Here is a 17,818-nt window from a genome sequence, read left to right on the forward strand (position 1 = left end):
GGCTCAAATTCTTTCAAGGTTATTTGTGCTTACTGTTCAGTGACTCCTAGTACTAAGGATGCCAAGTATTGATAATTGACTAATCGAATAGTTGATGCATTTTTGCATTGGGTTGTTGCTACACTTCAAAGATGAAAGTGCTGAAGCCGGGGGTCAGCATGGGGGACTCCCCTGCTGACCCTGGGCTCCATGTGGCCCTGTTGCTTTTAAATGCCGTGGGGAGCCCAATGCCAGGCATTCAAAGTGGCAGTGCCTCACGGAGCAGCTGACCTGGGCTCCATGCGGTGCTGCCAATTTGAAGTACCCCCTTCTTTCCCCCCCCTTTGCTGCCTCTATCTGATAGAGGCAGAAGTGGGGGGGGGGGAGGGATTAGTCTTTCATATTCCTACCTAGTACTACAGATGCAGACATGGATACATTCGAAATTGTTACCTTGTCATTTAATCTGAAGTAGAAACAAAACATCTGTGCAGAGATGTTTTGAGTGAAACTCCTTTCTTTTTTGGTAATTAGAAAATATTAACATGATTTCACTATTTGGCTGTAATTGAGTCCTGATTTCATATGGTTAGTCCAGGAGGGTTATTCAGAAACCATAAAAGCAGCAGACATGAGTTTATTATTTAAGGATCTTAATCCTCAGTATTGATCTTACTTGGCTGAATAGAAGATGTAGCTGGGATAGAGGTGTGAGGGTAGAAGGAGTTTTCTCTCTGACTCCAAGAGTAGAATTGGGACTGGAATCGAGCAGAGTAACTTTGCTGAGGACAATAATTTTCCACTCTGCATCGGGGTGATTACTCAACCCTAACCAGAGATGAGAGTTCATTCTCTGCTATACTGGGTTTCTACAAGATACAGTGGAGGTGGGGGACCAATAGAGATGTAAGTAAAACTCCTTGATTCTCTGTCCAAGGTTTTGGTAGATTTTTAGACTAGACTAATGGCAGCTCTAAATTCTACCAGCTTGCACTGTTTCCCTGGGTTGGTTGTCCTAGAGTCCTCCCCCATACATGTATACAGGAATATGTGGGAGAAATAGTCCCCAAGGGCTTGCCGTTGGAAATTTCCCGAGTGCGGTCTACTTAACCTATGTTCCTAAGGCTCTGAGGGTTGACGTAGCTATCCAAGTTCTATACCTGTTTGTAGTTCCTTTGTCAAGGGACTTACTAGCTGCGAAGCTTTGTCTGGTTTTCTCACTTTGTGCCACCTGAATGGAGCAAAAGAGAGGAACAGACCAAAAATTTTCTCCTTGTATGACAGCAACAGAAGCCTTTAGCCCTGTTTCTGCTAAACTGACATCATTGCCGCCTTTATATATTGTGGAAGAGGAGCTACAGTGGCTGGTGATGTTATCTCTTTCTTTGGTTTTTCATACTGAGAGAGGATCTTTTGTTGCACAGTGTGAAGTTACTCGAGACGACTTAGACCTTCATAGAGCTGAAGTTCAGTGTGCCCTGAGGGCTTGATCCAGTGCCCGTTGAAATCAATAGGAGTCTTTTCCTTCAATGAGAAGGCTTGGAACAGTCTCCTATTCTGTCCTGAAAGTTCCATGAACAGCTTCCATCAGCATGGACCAGAGGCAAGTCCATGGTCCTTGTGATCCTAGTAGCAAACTTCAGAGAGGGACCATCTGTTGATCAGACGTCTGTTACCTAGTCAGAAGGCTTAGGATATGGGAGTGTGACATTTCTTTCATTGGAATGGTGGAAAATAACATTCACAGGCATTAGGATCACAGACATAGGGAGGCATTCAAACTAGGGATGTTACAATGCATGTAATCAATTAACCATGTAACCACTGAAAATAACGTGATTACATGTGGGGTGGCAGCTCATTCCCTGGGAGCAAATGCATGCTGGGAGCCAGTTCCCGGCATTCCCCAGATCCCGCCTGCCACCCCACTTCCGGGAAGCTGGCTGCTGCCCCATACTGCTGCCTCTGATACAGAGGCAACAGCATGGGGTGGCAGACGGCTCCCTTGTGCATACTAGCTCCTGCCTACCTCCTTGCCCTGCTGTCTCTGTTTCTGTACCTGCTCCTTCAGGCCTGGCTGTCCCTGCCAGCCTCTGCATGGGGGCTGCTGGCTCCCAGACCACATGGGCTGGGAGCCAGCAGCCTCGCACGGAGGGCTCGGTCGGGCTGGAGCAGCTCTCTGTTGCAGCTGGTCACTAGTTAACTGTTACTTGGTAAGCATCTCCCACTAATGGTGATGTTTACCAAGTAACCATTTAATGGGCTATCTGTTAACATCCTTCATGAATACTATCACATCTGAGTGATTTATTACTCTTTAATATGTTCCAAAATCTGTTCTTTGATACCTCAGTAGGAGACAATTTCTCAGATTTGTCTGAAAAGAATTGACCAGATGTGAGAATCTCCCTTACATATTCTGTAGGGAAAACCAGCTCAAATTAATTTTACTTTCTCTGCAGTGGCCTTGTTTTCTTGATTGCTCCTTTAGTACCTCAATCAACCAGTTGTTCCACTTACTTTTTGGTATGTTTCATATATGTACATAACATTTTTTTTGCTGTTTTTGTCTTTTGATAGTTGCTCTTCAGATTCCTTTTATTGGCCTGCTTAATTGTACTTCTTATAATTATAGTTTAAATATAATTTATACATTGACTTGCCAGATTTTATGCTACTTTCTGTTTTGCTCGGTAGAATTTTACTCCCAATTTGTAAATGATGCCTTTTTGCCTTTAACTGCTGCTTTTACTCTTCTATTTATCCATGGTGGGTTTTGGGGTCCTCTGATTGGGTTTTTTAAAACGGGTACGCATTTAGTTGAGCTTCTATTATAATTTTTTAAAATAGTTTCCTGGCACCTTTCAGGCCTATCACTCTTGTGACTCTTTCTTTTAATTTCTGTTAAACTAGCATTTTCATTTTTGTGTTTTCATTTTGAAGGTAAATGCTACTATGATGTGTTTCTTTGGTATTTTCCCCCCACAAAGATGTTAAATTTAAGTACATTAAAGATGCTATTGCTGAGCACTTCAGTTATACAGTGCTCCCCTTTGAACTGTGTGCGTGCACACATGGGGGAGAACTTCAGACAGCCAGACGTGTCTTTAGTCATTTTTATGTACAGTATAAACTCACAAGGAAAACAACTTGCTTAAAAATCCTTGTCTTTACCATCACTTGGAATCCAGTTTGATACTAAGCTGCATGTGAAGAGTCTTGGACTGAGCCGTCGATGGACGGCTCTCCTCTTCTATGACGCCTTTGATGAACAACTAAACCAATCTTTGATCGGCAGAGCCAATTACAGATATCACGTAAAAAGCCGCCAACTGCATGCGCTTTTTTGGATCCTCCGCTTTTCCTGCAATGCCTGGATATGCTGACTCTCAAAGCAATTAAGAGCCCGTACGATGGTTTGTCGCCAGGACAAACTGTCCTGAACTAGAGTTTCCAGATCATTGGGAGATATGCCACATGACTTCATATTGGCCTTTCAGATGTCTTTATAGCACTTATATTGACCACCAATAGAGCGCTTCCCATGAGCAAGCTGGTCATAGAAGACCATCTTTGGTATTCATGTATCATCCATCCTCATAACATGACCAATCCAGCGAAACTGTTTGTTCATAAGCATTGCTTCCATGCCCATGACACCACACAGCTTAAGGACTTCTGTAGTAGGAATTTTGTCCCACCAGTTCACATGGGCAGTCTTCTTCAGACAACGCATATGGAACTGATCGAGCTTCAAAACATGACGATGATATGTTGTCCATGACTCCGAGCCATACAGCAGGACATTCAGGACAACTGCCTGATAAACCACTATCTTGGTATGGAGTTTAATACCATGGTCATTCCATAGGTGTTTGGTCAGTTTTCCAAAGGCAGCTCTGGCTTTGGCTAGTTGAGCAGATACATCATGATCCACATTTATGCTAGAGGACAGTACACTTCCCAGGTAGCAGAACTTGTCAACAGCCTTAAGGACTGTACCAGCAGCAGTAATCACTGGAGTGCTGGACTCTTTCCAGACAAGCTGAGGCATAAATTCTGTCTTCTTGAGGCGCACTGTGAGTCTAGAACTGAGCAGAAGTAACAAAGCGATCAAAAAGCTCCTGTGCATCCTTCACTGAATGAGCCAGCAATGCACGGTCATCGGCAAACAGAAGGTCACGAATAGTTGTAGTAACCACTTTAGTGCGAGCCTGGAGTCTCCGGAGATTGAAAATACTGCCATCTGTTCGAAACTGAATAGGTATGCCCAATGTGCAGTCCTTAAAAGCAACTAACAGCATCATTGAAAGTAGATGTTGAACAGGAGAGGAGCAAGGACACATCCTTGCTTTGTACCGTTTGATATGTCAAAAAGTGCTGATGTGTCTCCATTGTCAAGGACGTGACCAAGCATGCCATCGTGGAGAGACTGAACAATGTTGATATATTTTTCAGGGCAACTAATTCGTCCAAGTATTTTCCAGGGCCCATTTCTGTTGACAGTGTCCAACGCCTTGGTCAAATCGATGAAAATCACATAGAGGTCCTGATGTTGCTCTCTACATTTCTCTTGTATCTGTCTGGCTGTAAATATCATATTGGCAGTGCCTTGACCGACATGAAATATGCACTGGCTTTCAGGAATAATACCATTTTTAAACACGTGAGCCGATTGTAAAGAACACGGGCCAGGATCTCACCAGATATAGAGAGCAGAGAGATGCCCCAATGGTCATCGCAACAGTCACGGTCACCTTTCCTCGTGTGTGTGTGTGTGTGTGTGTGTATATGTGTGTATATATATATGTGTGTGTGTGTGTGTGTGTGTGTGTGTGTGTGTGTGTGTGTACAATCAAGGCATTTTGAAGTCCTGGGGGAGACTAGCTCCTTCTCCCAAATGGTGCTGAATAAATGGGTGAGACAGTACATCAGCAGTCCACCAGCAGCTTTATACATTTCTGATGGAATTGCATCACTGCCAGGTGCCTTTCCAGATTTCATCCGTTTAACAGCTTTTTGTACCTCATCAAGAATTGGTGGCATATCCAGCTGTAAATCATTAGTCCACTGAGGAATCTCTTCAAGAATGCTACTGTCAAAAGTTGAGGTCTGGTTCAACACTCTGTGGAAATGTTCAGCCCAGCAGTTAAGGATTTTAGCACTATCTGTGATCAAAGTGAGGCCATCAGCAGAGCTCACTGGTGTACAGCCAGCAACGTGTGTGGCCCATAGACTACCTTCAGCCCATCACAGAATGCTTTACGGTCATGTCTAACTGCTTGATGTTTCCACCAGTCCTCTTTCATTTGCCGTAATTTGACTTGTGCCTCCTGCTTAGTTCGCATATATGCCGATTTCCTAGAGGCATTCTCTTTATTGTTGATCTAAGCCAGGTGTGTCACATATGTCCTATCAAGAAGAGGTTGGGCATCTCTGTCCTTGTCATCAAACCAGTCCTTGTGCCTATGTTTTTGGAAACAGAGGATCTCGACAGCAGTTCTATAGGTTGTTTCTTTGATGTTTCTCCAATCATCCTCAATAGTGGGTGACCATTCTAGACCTTCATTGCTGGTGACTAAGGAAGCATTAAGACTGCATTGAAACTGTGCTTGTGTCTCGCGTATTTCAAGTTTACCTACATCCAGCTTTACCTACGTCCAGCTTTTTTCAACATACAGCAGAATGATGACATTTTGATCAAAGGTTCAAGGAGACAACACTGTGTACCATATAGTGGTCAGACCAGGAGCCAATACCACACATTGCACAAGTCAACTTGACATCAGAAAGGTCTTTTTGTTTGGTGATGAAATAGTCAATCATATGCCAATGCTTAGACCGAGGGTGCATCCAGGTTGCTTTGTATTTGTTCACCTGTTGGAAGAATGTGCTTCCAATAGCAAGCTCATGCTGCACACAAGTTTGAAGAAGAAGAGTGCCATTTGAGTTCTCACATCCAATACCATGATGTCCAAGCACTTTTGGCCATGTGATGTAGTCCTAACCAACTCTAGAATTAAAATCACCGAGTAAATATAGCTTGGAAGGTATTGAAGAAATCACTGAATTCAGGCTAGCGTAGAAAGCCTTTTCTTCATCATCTGCAGCAGTCAAAGTGGGTGCATATGCACTAACAAGTACGAGGCATTGTCCCTGCCTCAGTCTAAACTTTGCAGTCCATAAGGCGAGGACTGATGGCATGTGGCTCGGAGTCAAGTTGGGGGACTAGAGGTGTTCTGATGGCGAAAGCAACTCTTGCTTGCCTTGGATGAGCCTCTGGGTGGCCCAGCCCGCACAATAATATGAATAGTCTTCTCCAACCTCTGTGAACTGGCTTTACCAAAAATACCAGAATGTGAAGAGTATAGTCCAGGTATTTTGCAGGACAGTACTATTAAGAATTCTGAGAGCCTGGTTGTGTTTAAAATTTTCTGTATGTCTTCTATCTGGAATAGGTATTTTTGGAAGGTAAATGTATAGTTTCTAGGAGACAAACTGGCACAGCTGAAATGTATTGGGCTAATAAATCATTTACACACACCCCTTGCAGAATCTTATACACATTCTTAATGTCAAGCACATGAGCAAAGTCTTTACATGATCAAGGCCTCAGCAGTGTTTGAAGAATTCTTCAGAACAGTATTAGGCGGGGCCCTCAGGTGGAAGGGGCAGGGGCAGGGCCAGGACACTTCCATGCGTCCCTTCCCACAGACCCTGATTGTTTTGGGGGGGGGGGGGTGAAGTCTTTGCCCCCCCCTCAGAAAACTAGCTGGTGGTTCCCTCTAGAAACCCATGCCTCTGAGGGTGGGAAGAGACTTCATGTGGCTCCCTTCCCCCCCTCAACCTCTGCTCCCAGGCCAATCGGGTTGGGGGCAGGAGGAAGCACACACAATTTCCTCCCGCCCTGCAAGGGACGTCTCACTCTGATGGACCTGAGCGTGGGGAGCATGAAGTCTCGCTCCCTGCCCTGTGGTGCGCAGCACTTAGTCAACAGCCAGGGATCGCTATAAGTGCCACAAGATCTCCGGTCTCTAGGCCCTGATTGGCCTGGGGACAGGGGAGCGGCAGGGCCTCTGCGGGCTTGGTCCAGCCCACGGAGGCTCTTTTGCCCACCCCTACTTTAGACTTTCTCTTGCTTGTCCTAAAGGAGCTTTTTTAAGACTTGAAATCATGTGCCTTTCAGAGGTCTTTCAAATGAATGTAACCATACTGCCCAGAGCACGTGAGCTGGGCATTTGTTCTAAAATGTTAAGCTGTAAAATAGTTAGTAACTGTTGACCTTTGAAATGTCTATCATTGGTTTAGAGCTAATATTTCACTGAATTGTATGGGACAGTTAATACCTCCTGAGAAGTATTGTTTTATCACTTCATGTTTGCAAGGTTATCTTTGAAGAACAAAGTAAAAAAAAAAAAAATGCAGCAAAGTTGAAATACCAGAAGTCCATGTACTTTCAATCTGCCTTGTAGCAAACTTTTAGACTAGTACTCAGCTATAATACTGAAATATCTTGGAGCTTTTTTAGAGTGATCTAAATTTATGGAATGTTAACCAATATGATTTCTCATAGGTACGTGCACATCAGTTAGTTTTGCCACCTTGTGATGTAGTGATCAAGGCTGTAGCTGACTACGTCCGCAATATTCAGGACACAACTGATTTGGATGCCATAGCAAAAGATGTTTTCCAACATTCACAGGTAAAGTAGTGGAGACATACACATACCTGAGTTCAGTGCTTTTTGTGTGATGGTACTGCCCGGTATGCAGTACCAGCACCTACAGGCACAGTATCAGCACCTCCAATCAGAGCTCAACAACTTTTTCCCCTGGAGTACCGGCACCTTTTTTTTTTTAAACACAAAAAGCACTACCTGAGTTTGGTTGAGCTAAACTCTGTTGTTGATCTTTGTTGCGGAAAGCTCAAGTTTACATTTTTTGTTATGTACAATGTCTTGATTGTCAAATTTTAGCATTCAGCAGTTTGGGGAAGAAATCCATTTTCTTTGTCTTCACTTAATGGTTGGCTTCATGATTATTGAAATGGCCCTACATTCTTTCCATCTTGCCTTTTAGCTTTATTTATGTTCAATGTCATTATGAACCTGCTTAGAAAAGTTTGCTTTTCTGAAGTGGAACAAAACATATTTCCTATGGTGATTGTTAATAAAAGTGGGTGTTATAGCTACTTAATTGCCATGTTGATAATTAGAAATAGTTTTTTGTACAAGCATGCCATAGTAAGATGTTAGTTTGATCCATAGATACTACATTTATATTTATATGATATGGTATAGATAAGCATGTTTACAGTACAGACAGTCCCCGGGTTACATGGATCCGACTTACATCAGATCCCTACTTACAAACGGGGTGAGGCAACCCCACACTAGCTGCTTCTCCCCAGCAGACCAGGGAGACACAAAGCTAGTGCCCCCCCCCCCCCCAGCAGACCAGAGAGACGCGAAGCTAGTGCCCCCCCAGCAGACCAGGGAGACGCGGAGTGGCTTTTCTCAGCAGACACCTCAGCTTGAGCATAAAGGACTGAGGGAAGTGAGGTGTGGGAGAATAAAACTGAGCTCTGGAGAAATGTTTGGCTAGAGTTTCCCCTACAATGTGTACCAGTTCCGACTTACGTACAAATTCAACTTAAGAACAAACCTACAGTCCCTATCTTGTACGTAACCCGGGGACTGCCTGTATTGTCACATGTATATTTCTTTACAAAGCCTGTTTTACCTTTTGTTTTAGTCTAGAACAGAAGACAAAGTTACTCGATTTAAGAGAGCAGTTGCATATTATTCAGCGACTAATAAACCTATGCCATTTCATCCACCACATTACCTAGGTAAGTAACAAGAATCTGTTTCAGAAAACTTAAGTTAATCTTAAATTAAAGATAGCAGTGTTGAGGAGGTGGTCTTTATGTTCATTATCTCTATTTTCATCAGGTTATCTTTAAAAGCCCAGGATTCACTGCAATGGTTCAAATTGTTTTTAAATAGGGTGGACAGGTTCCTCAAATTGAGTTTGCATTACAGAAACAACACTAATTGTCTTTCATTGTAAGAACAGTGCCTAATGCATTTGTGTTGAGAAGCAGGATACTTAAACTGTTAACAGGTGAAACCTGGGCAGCAACTCGAGCACAAAAATTGGTATACCTATACTTTTTGCACAAAACAAAAAAATTGCTCAACAATTTTGCCATCTGGCACTTTTTTTTTTTTTTTAAACAAACAAAAAAAAAGCACTGGCTTAAGTTAATTGTTACAACTAAAGCTTGAATAGAAGTGTTAAGTGTGTCCAAACAGTGTTGCAACTTGGAAAACATTTTCCTCCCAGTTTATTGTATAGCCTTGGTTTTTAATTAAATGAAGGGCTAGATAAAAAGTGTTATGACTGCAGTGTTAGGTATGCAGACATTTACTTGAACTCTGATACAGTGTGCATTTGTATCTCCTGGTGCTGCAGATTGAATGGTGTTGGCAGTCCATGCTACAACAGCTCCCCCTTAGAACCCTGACTTAGCTCTGTGTCCATTTACCTACCTTCGTTCGTCCTTCCCTGTGCAGTTAACACCCAGGCACTGTGGTTTCCGTCCTGTCTTCTGGGTTGCCACTATTTTTTTACTTCTTTTCCCCTTAGGCTCCTTTTGTTTTCCATGTTTGGACTCCTGAACTGTAACTCTTTTGAGATGGAGCCTGTATTAAGTCCCCCCCAAAACCTCCATAGGACTAGAATAGCTGAGTGTTTTTCAGTCTGTCACTTGGTGCCATCACAACTCACAATTACAGTTATTGCAACAATCTTTCATATTTTGCTAACCCTAATTAACCAGTTCATCTTGGGTGAGTTGCAAGCCCAAGCTAGTATGAAGAAGGTTGTGAGTATAAGGGAAGCTCTAAAGACAGGCTTTCATATTACAGTATATTAATCTACCTCGTATCCTTTTGAGGAAGATGGAAAGAAAATTGTTTCTTGCTAACAAAGATTGAGCGTTAATAGTGTTTTTCACTTTTAGAATATTGGCTGTCCAACAAGCATTCTATAGTTAGCGTCTAGAGAATTAAGAATTCAAGTTCCACTGCTTCTGTATTCTAGTTGAAATGTAATATGCAATCCACTTTCACTGAAGGGTCGTGTGACTTGAGTTCTAGATGTGATGGTATTTGGAAAATAAAAGTAGGCAGAATAATTGGAGGAGAGAGAGAAATGGAATCAAAATGGAGAGAAATTAAACCAAGTTAAAATCAGCTTGACACTACTGAGTTGCAGGGAGAATTATGTAGTAAAAATAGACACAGGAATAACACAAGAATAAATAAATTGAAAGGGTAGAATATATAAAAAAAAAAGATCAAAAGTAAAACTTAACGAGGTTTGTTAGGGTGTGTCTAGATTACATGGCTCTGTCGACAGAGCCATGTAAAGTAGTTTACCCGACATAGTCAATGAAGCGGGGATTTAATTAATCCCTGCTTCATTAAAATAAAAATGGCCACCGCGCTGTGCCGACAATCAGCTGATCCGGCACAGCATGGCAGTCTAGACGTGGATTGGTCGACAAGAGAAGCCTTTGTCGACCGCTCCGGTAAACCTCGTTTCACGAGGCATAAGAGACTCTTAGTGTTTCAGCAAAAGCAACAAGGAGTTTGGTGGCACCTTAAGGACCAACAGTTAAGAAGAGAGTTGTGTATCATGAAAACTTATGCTAATACATTTGTTAGTCTTTAAGGTACCGTCAGACTGTTTTGTTTTGTTTTGTTTTTTCCCCGGTGAGGTTTGATTTTTTTAAACATATAGATTAGTTACTTAAAATACACATTAGACCATTTTGACCAGACTGCATGTGTGGGGATGAGTGTATATAATGAGTACTATTGCGTGTTTTCCCATTTTTATTTCCACCCTTTTCCCCCCATTTGCTATTTAAACAGCCAGACCAAATCAGTTTGGGATGCCTGGTATAGTGCCACCGTATGTTCCTTCTCAGATGCTCAACATTCCACAGCCCTCTCTACTAGCAAAACCTGTGGCAAGTATTTTCTTCTGCTTTTCTTGAATTAATATCCATTAGAAATGTTGTTTGCTAGACACATGAAAATTTAGATGAGGAAATAAAAACCTAGCCCATCTTTCACAACCAGATCTGATTGACAAAACTCATCTTTTAACTGTAGTTACTCTGCAGGCTCAAATGAAAACATTCATGAGTGGTCTGGAAGTCTTCTCTCCATATGTTAAAAATAGTCTATTGAAATAATAGAATTTGTATTATAACATCAATCTTTTTGTTGTTACCTTTATTTAAAAAAATACTATATTAGGCCCCTCAGATGCCCAGTCAGGGTGGAGCCCAAGGTCCGGGTCCATACCCATACAATCTCTCGGAGCAAGCCATCACCTTGGAAACAGGTGGGAAAAGTCTTTCTGAGCAGAACAACTACAGTAACATTCCTCATGAAGGAAAACATACTCCATTGTATGAACGATCCTCTCCAATAAATCCAGCTCAGAGTGGGAGCCCAAATCATGTGGATTCAACATATTTTCCTGCCTCTTCTACATCATCTTCCTCTGACAATGATGAAGGCAACGGAGGTGCTGTGAAGTAAGTAATGGATGAGATCATTCAGTAACTCCTTACCTATTTTCAAATACTTGACTAGTCGATTAGTTGGTTAAACTAAATTTAACATCCCTAATACTTACTAGCAGGCACGGCCCCCGCAGCTCCCAGTGACCAAGAATGGGGAATCATGGCCAATGGGAACTGAGAGAGCAGTGCCTGTGGACAGGGGGCAGGGTGAGGAGCCACATGTCCCTCCCTTCCCAGGAGTCACTGTTGGACATATTGGCCTCTTTTGGGAGTGGAATAGGGCGAGGGCAGGGGCGAGTCTTCATTAGTCCCTCTGTGTCACTGCCCAGGAGATGTACAAGGTAAGTGATGCTTGGCTGGAGCCCACATCTCAAAACCCTGCCCTGGCCCTGAGCCCTCTACATCCAAACTCATTTCTAGAGCCTGCACTATGAACCCTTTCCTGCATCTAACCCCTCTGTCCCAGACTCAGCACAGAGCCCCCCCTCATCCAAACCCTTTGGCCCAAAATTGGAGCATACACTCCCCTGAACCCTAATCCTGTGTCCCAGACTGGTGAAAGTGAATGAGAATGAGGGAAGGAGGGAGTAAAGAGTGAGTAGGGTGGAGCCTGAGAAGGGGTGGGAAAGGAGGCATGGCAAGGATATTTGGGTATGAGTTAGATCCTGGATCAGACAGTGATCTTGTGCTTGACAACTTACTCCACCTATCAGGTGGTTAATTAAGAACTGGAATGAGTTGCCTTGATTGTGGAATCTCATTCATTGGATGTTTTTAAGAGCAGGTTAGATAATCACTTATTAAGGATGGTCAAGAGAATACTTAGTCTTGCCTTCAGTGCAGGGGACTGGACTGGAAGACCTCTCATGGTCCCCACCCATCCTACAATTCTATGATTAACATTTGATCATTATAAAGGAAGCTTATGGTTCTTTTTTAATTACAATCCGGATATTAACAACATTTAACAATTATGGGGATGTTGCACTGCTCTCTAGACATTCGTGTATATTGGCATTTCTAATTTCTGTTGTGTCTTTCAAAATTAGAGTACTCATTGAGTGATAAAAATTCTCATTGATTATAAATACAGTTAAGATGCATCTTAACATTTTTTCAATAAATAATGTAGTTTTTCTTTTTTGTGCATTGGTTCAGCCATGTCAGTGGGAACAAAATGAGCTGGGAGAAAACAAGAACCCAATCGGAAAAGCAAGCACATGGAGACCCAGGAGACCAAACAAAGGTAATAACTTAAGTTCTATTTAAAAGGGGCAGTTGTGCACTTGAATTTTTTGAAAGCCATGTTCTGAGAAAACATCTTATTGAATAGTGTGCTTTGACTTCTTTAAAATAAGAAATCCTTAATTTTTTAAATAAGGATTTGTCTGTTTCCCTTTTGGTATTTAGAAAATCTGATGGCTACAGCACACAAATTACCTCAAATGGTCTGGGTCTCTGCATACCTTTCTGTGTGTGAAGGGATGTTCACATCTGCAAAACTTTGAAACTGATTAATCATAAAGAGCGGTCAATGCACATAGTTAACAAACTTTAATCTTTCAGTTATAGCAGCTTTAGGAATTTGTGCCTTTTTTCTGTTATAGTATAAGTTTGTTTTTTCTTTATACTCAATAAAATCTTTGTATGATATATTACAGGCAGAAGGTTCCTCGACTGCCTCTTCAGGAAGCCAGGCAGCCGAAGTCAAAGGGAATCAAGCCAATAGTCCACAAATCCCATGTCTGTTGTCAATGCCCACCAGGAACCATATGGATATTACCACCCCTCCATTACCTCCTGTAGCACCTGAAGTATTAAGAGTGGCAGAACACAGGCACAAGAAGGGATTAATGTATCCCTACATCTTTCATGTCCTAACCAAGGTATGACTCTAACCTCAGGTATTGTGAAATAGTGATTCTGTGAAGGTGTCCATACTTAAATATCTGACCGGATAGAAGGTTTTTTTTCCAACATTTGGCCTCGTGTAGATGGGACTGTCAATACCAGTGGAATCAGTGTAGTTTGAATGGGATTTCCCAAAGCTGTGTGTTTAGAAATGATCAGAGATCAGCAGTGTCTCCGGGTGTGTCCAGACAGCTGTGCTATTTCGGGATACTTTAGGTATCCCAAAATAGCTTTTTCTGCGTCTTGACAGCGCACCTGTTATTTCAAAATAGCTTTTGAAATAATAGGTGCACTATTCTGACATACCTTAAGGGACATTTAGGAAAAGGCAGGATTCAGTCCAAATCTCCCTCTACATACAGGCAGAAAAGGTCCTACAACTTGATTCTTCTGACTTGATCTCATCCTCTCATACTCCTATTGAAAGCAGTTTAATGCCACCAGTAATTCCAACCACAACAACTGTGACAGCAATAAGTCCAGTCACTGTATTTTTAACTATATTGTGTTGTTCTCACCGATATCTTTAAAACCAGAATATCATTTAATTAGCAGATGCGTATTCCATGATCTGTTTGAGACACAGCCTATTTCTTTGCTATGTTTACACAGTGCCTTGCCCAATGGGGCTGGGATGTCTCTGTGCATAAATAACATTGACTGAAGAAATTAGTTATCCAGCAGTGACTTCATTGATGTCTGTGACGTTGCACTTTCAATGCACTTTGTTAGTTTTTTGGCCTGACATAAATGCAGTAACTCAGTTTGTTTGAACAAACAACAAGGAGTCCAGTGGCACTTTAAAGACAAACACGTTTATTAGGGTATCGGGCATAAGCTTTTGTGAGCTACAATTCACTTCCTCAGCTACTGAAGAGAAAATAAAGAGGATTTGCAGGACTCACCTGATACAGTCTAATCTCCATGTGAAAAAAAGAAAAAGTAGCTACTTGCTTCCTGCCCAGCTCTCCCATAGTGATACTACTTGTTAATCAGGGTACCTGAGACTATCTCCTTGAGAACGTTGCATGGAGTTCTTTATTCTTCAGGTGCTTTCACATGTCCATTCCAGTGTTGGTATGTGCATACCCTGAGCACAGCTGCTAGAATTTTTCCCCCACAGGTAAAATTGGCTCCTTTCTGGCGCCTTTCCCTCATAGCCTCAGTATAAAGGTTGCTTTTGAGCCCACTTCCCCTTCAGTTTCATCTTCCCACCCGTGACAGTTGTTGGAACCCTTTATTTCTCAGGCATTTCATCTCCTTGTGATTTTCTCCATTGTTTAGTTTAAATGGGTGTTGTAATTTCGTAGTTAGGAATTAGTTGTTTAGTAGTTTTTAGGATTTAACTCGTTTCAGACACCTCGGTGCTTAGTGGCATCCTTGGCTTCTTGTGGGGGAGGGGAGACATGTTTCAGTGGCCAGGTTTCAAGCCCTCCACCTCCTGTGGTAAGTCTGTCCCTTTGAGCAACTCTCATTCGAGCAGTCGCACGTGTAGGGGGGAAGCTCATAGGGAAAACTGCTGTCAGATCTGCAGGGGTTGAAGACCCACCCCCAAACCACGAAGCACTGAGCTGCACAGGCTCTTGGTCCCTGTGGTGCTGCTGCTTTGACACTGGGAAAGAGATGGCCCTGATGCCAAAGGTGGAAGGAGACAGGAATAGAGCGAGATCTGCGTTGGGCTGCTCTTCATCTCTGGCACCGCATTATCGAACTCTGGTGCTGCAGCAAGTTCCTCTGATGCCTGCACAGGAGCTGCATCCTTAGGGCTGACAGTGTTCCAGCCAGTTTGCTGTAGGTTTTTACGGTGGCCAGGGTTCATCCTACTCTTCTGGTACTGATGGCTCCAGTGGGTCAAAAGTCGGTACTTTTGGTGCTTCCAAACAGCAGAGTATTATCACTAGGACCTCCTACAGTGCTGAGCCTGCTACTTAGGGGAAAACTCTTCTTGATCACCTCAAGATCTAACCTCGATGACCTTCTTCCGTACCAAGAGGCATAGCACCACCCTGGTCTCTCCATTGAATTTCGTCATTCTCGGAGGTGCAATCTTACTCCCCTCATCAGTACAGCTTATCTTGGTGCTCCCCCAGTCATTTCTGTTCCACCAATTCCCACTACTTGGTCCATGGGGACCAGAAGCTATTTAATGCCCCTTTTGGAACCCTTGCAGGATCCCCCACTACGCAACACTTCCTCAAGATGCCCTTGGAGGTTAGGGCACGAGCAGTATCATACAGAGAGGCTCCAGATCCAGACTCTAGTACTGAGCTTGGCACTGAGCCCCAGAAGGAAACCTTGCAGGTTCCTGTGCGTGCTGCCATACCAGTGGAGGCTTGTCAGCCTGTTTTACCTGCCGCCACTATCTCTCTGGACAAGACAATATTGACATTGGGTGTCTCCCCTCACAAGATGACTATGAAGCATACAAGGACTTGTTAAAAGCATGTGGCCTTGTACTTGGGGTCCAAGGGAAAATGGTCAGGGAGACAACACATAGTCCCTTGGACATTTTGATGCTAGTGGGCCCCTCTAGAGTGTGTCTGCCACTTGATGAAGCCATACTGGATCTGAACAAGGCCCTGTTATAATCCTCTGCTTCCTTCTTTCCTGACAGCAAAGTGCACAGAGTGAAAGCATTTTGTACTTGCCAAAGAGTGCAAATTCTTTTCTTACCCCCTCTCCAGGGATCCCTGTTTGTAGCGGTCAACAAAAGGGATGGCCACGGAGAGGCAAGTTCTAAGTCTAACTGTGAAGGACCCAAAATTGGCAAACCAGAAATTTAATAATTTTGAGTATCCAAACCTTCTATTAATCTTTGCATAGCTTATTTTTTGTCACGGAACTCTGTTTTGTCAAATGTATGCTTAGCAATGTATTTCTGCACAAAATGGACATTAATGCAGTGCAGTGATTAAGAATTTAAAAACGAGTAGTCCTATGGCACCTTAGAGACTAACATTATATGAACTTTCATGGGCAAAACCCACTTCTTCAGATAAGCTGGAGTGGAAGAAAAAAAGGGAATCCAGAATTTATAACAGAAAAAGAAGGTAGAGGAAAAATGGTATGTCAGTTTTAGTGCTGATGATAATGAGGCTAATTGGTGGGCCTTATTAGCACCAGCACTACAATTGACATGTATTTTTTTCTCTCTTCCTTCTTTTTCTGTTAAATTCCATTTTTCTTTTTTCCCCCACTCCAGCTCATCTGAAGAAGTGGGTTTTGCCCATGAAAGTTCATGATACTACATATATTTGTTAGTCTCTATGGTGCCACAGGGCTACTCGTTGTATTTAAAGACACAGACTAACACAGCTATCTTGCTGATAATGATTGAGAATTGACATATTTAAATGTGCCTGCATCAAGATTTAGTTTTGTATTTCCTAATTTCATTGTGTTCCAGTTCTCAACCATAATATGGCATTGATAAATTTTTTTCTCCGTTTAATTTTCTTATCTGTATAAAGGAAAAGACACAAGTAAAGGTGGGTGGGAACAAATGTCTTATTAATTTCATTGTGACATCAAATGCTATATTTGATATTGTGGTATTTAAACATACTATCTGAATATATGATAATAGATAGCAGAAAAATATCCAAGCAATTAAACATCAGTAGAAGAATTATCCTGTGAGGAATCACTTCCAGAAATAAATTAACTTAGGGGCCCTTGCATTGAATATAGTTGGATAATCAGTATTTAAAGACTGATCTGTTTTTTCAGTGCATAGAAATATGTGTAATATGATTGCATTGCCATGTAAAGTGTTGCGATATTATTATTAGAAATAATAGATTGTTTTTAAATGATCTCATTATTGGTTTCCAGAATCTAAATTTGTCTCTAGCTCTCATGTTTGTGGGGAAACCTTAAAAACATAACTGTTACTGATGCAATGTTTCTTCTTTTTCAAACACAAATGAGGTGTTTGCTCATTTCATTCCACGCTAGCTGAGCGCACATACCTAGCGTGGAATGGACATGAGCAAACACAACTCGAAGAACACCAGCTTCAGAAAAAGGTTGCAGTCTTTTTCTGAGTTTCCCAAGAGTCTAAAACCAAGATCTGAGAGGTGTGAATGCTGAAGTCTTTTGACAATTTAAATGATCATTTTATCAGAAACACTTAACTAATATATGCATTTGTCATTAAAAAACAACAAAAAGTCTGGTAGCACTTTAAAGACTAAACAAAACATGTAGATGGTATCATGAGCTCTTTCGTGGGCACAGCCCACTTCTTTGTCATTGTTGGATGTAGTGGCCAATATTGGGGAAAGATGCAGCTAGTTGCTACCACAGATTATTTACTCTTTCG

General features: G+C 42.2%; 1 protein-coding gene across 1 annotated transcript in view; it reads left to right on the forward strand.

Moving 5' to 3' along the window:
* Positions 1-17,818, forward strand: part of FAM120A (family with sequence similarity 120 member A) — a 111,626-nt gene that overhangs the window by 36,819 nt on the left and 56,989 nt on the right. Inside the window, exons 4-9 of the mRNA XM_075939695.2 lie at positions 7,553-7,681; positions 8,733-8,829; positions 10,922-11,019; positions 11,312-11,595; positions 12,742-12,829; positions 13,245-13,469. Coding sequence (XP_075795810.1) covers positions 7,553-7,681; positions 8,733-8,829; positions 10,922-11,019; positions 11,312-11,595; positions 12,742-12,829; positions 13,245-13,469 — 921 coding nt within the window. The remainder of the gene's footprint in view (positions 1-7,552; positions 7,682-8,732; positions 8,830-10,921; positions 11,020-11,311; positions 11,596-12,741; positions 12,830-13,244; positions 13,470-17,818) is intronic.

This window comes from Pelodiscus sinensis, chromosome 11 (genome assembly GCF_052426305.1).
Source record: "Pelodiscus sinensis isolate ZL-2025 chromosome 11, ASM5242630v1, whole genome shotgun sequence".
NCBI lineage: Eukaryota > Metazoa > Chordata > Testudines > Trionychidae > Pelodiscus > Pelodiscus sinensis.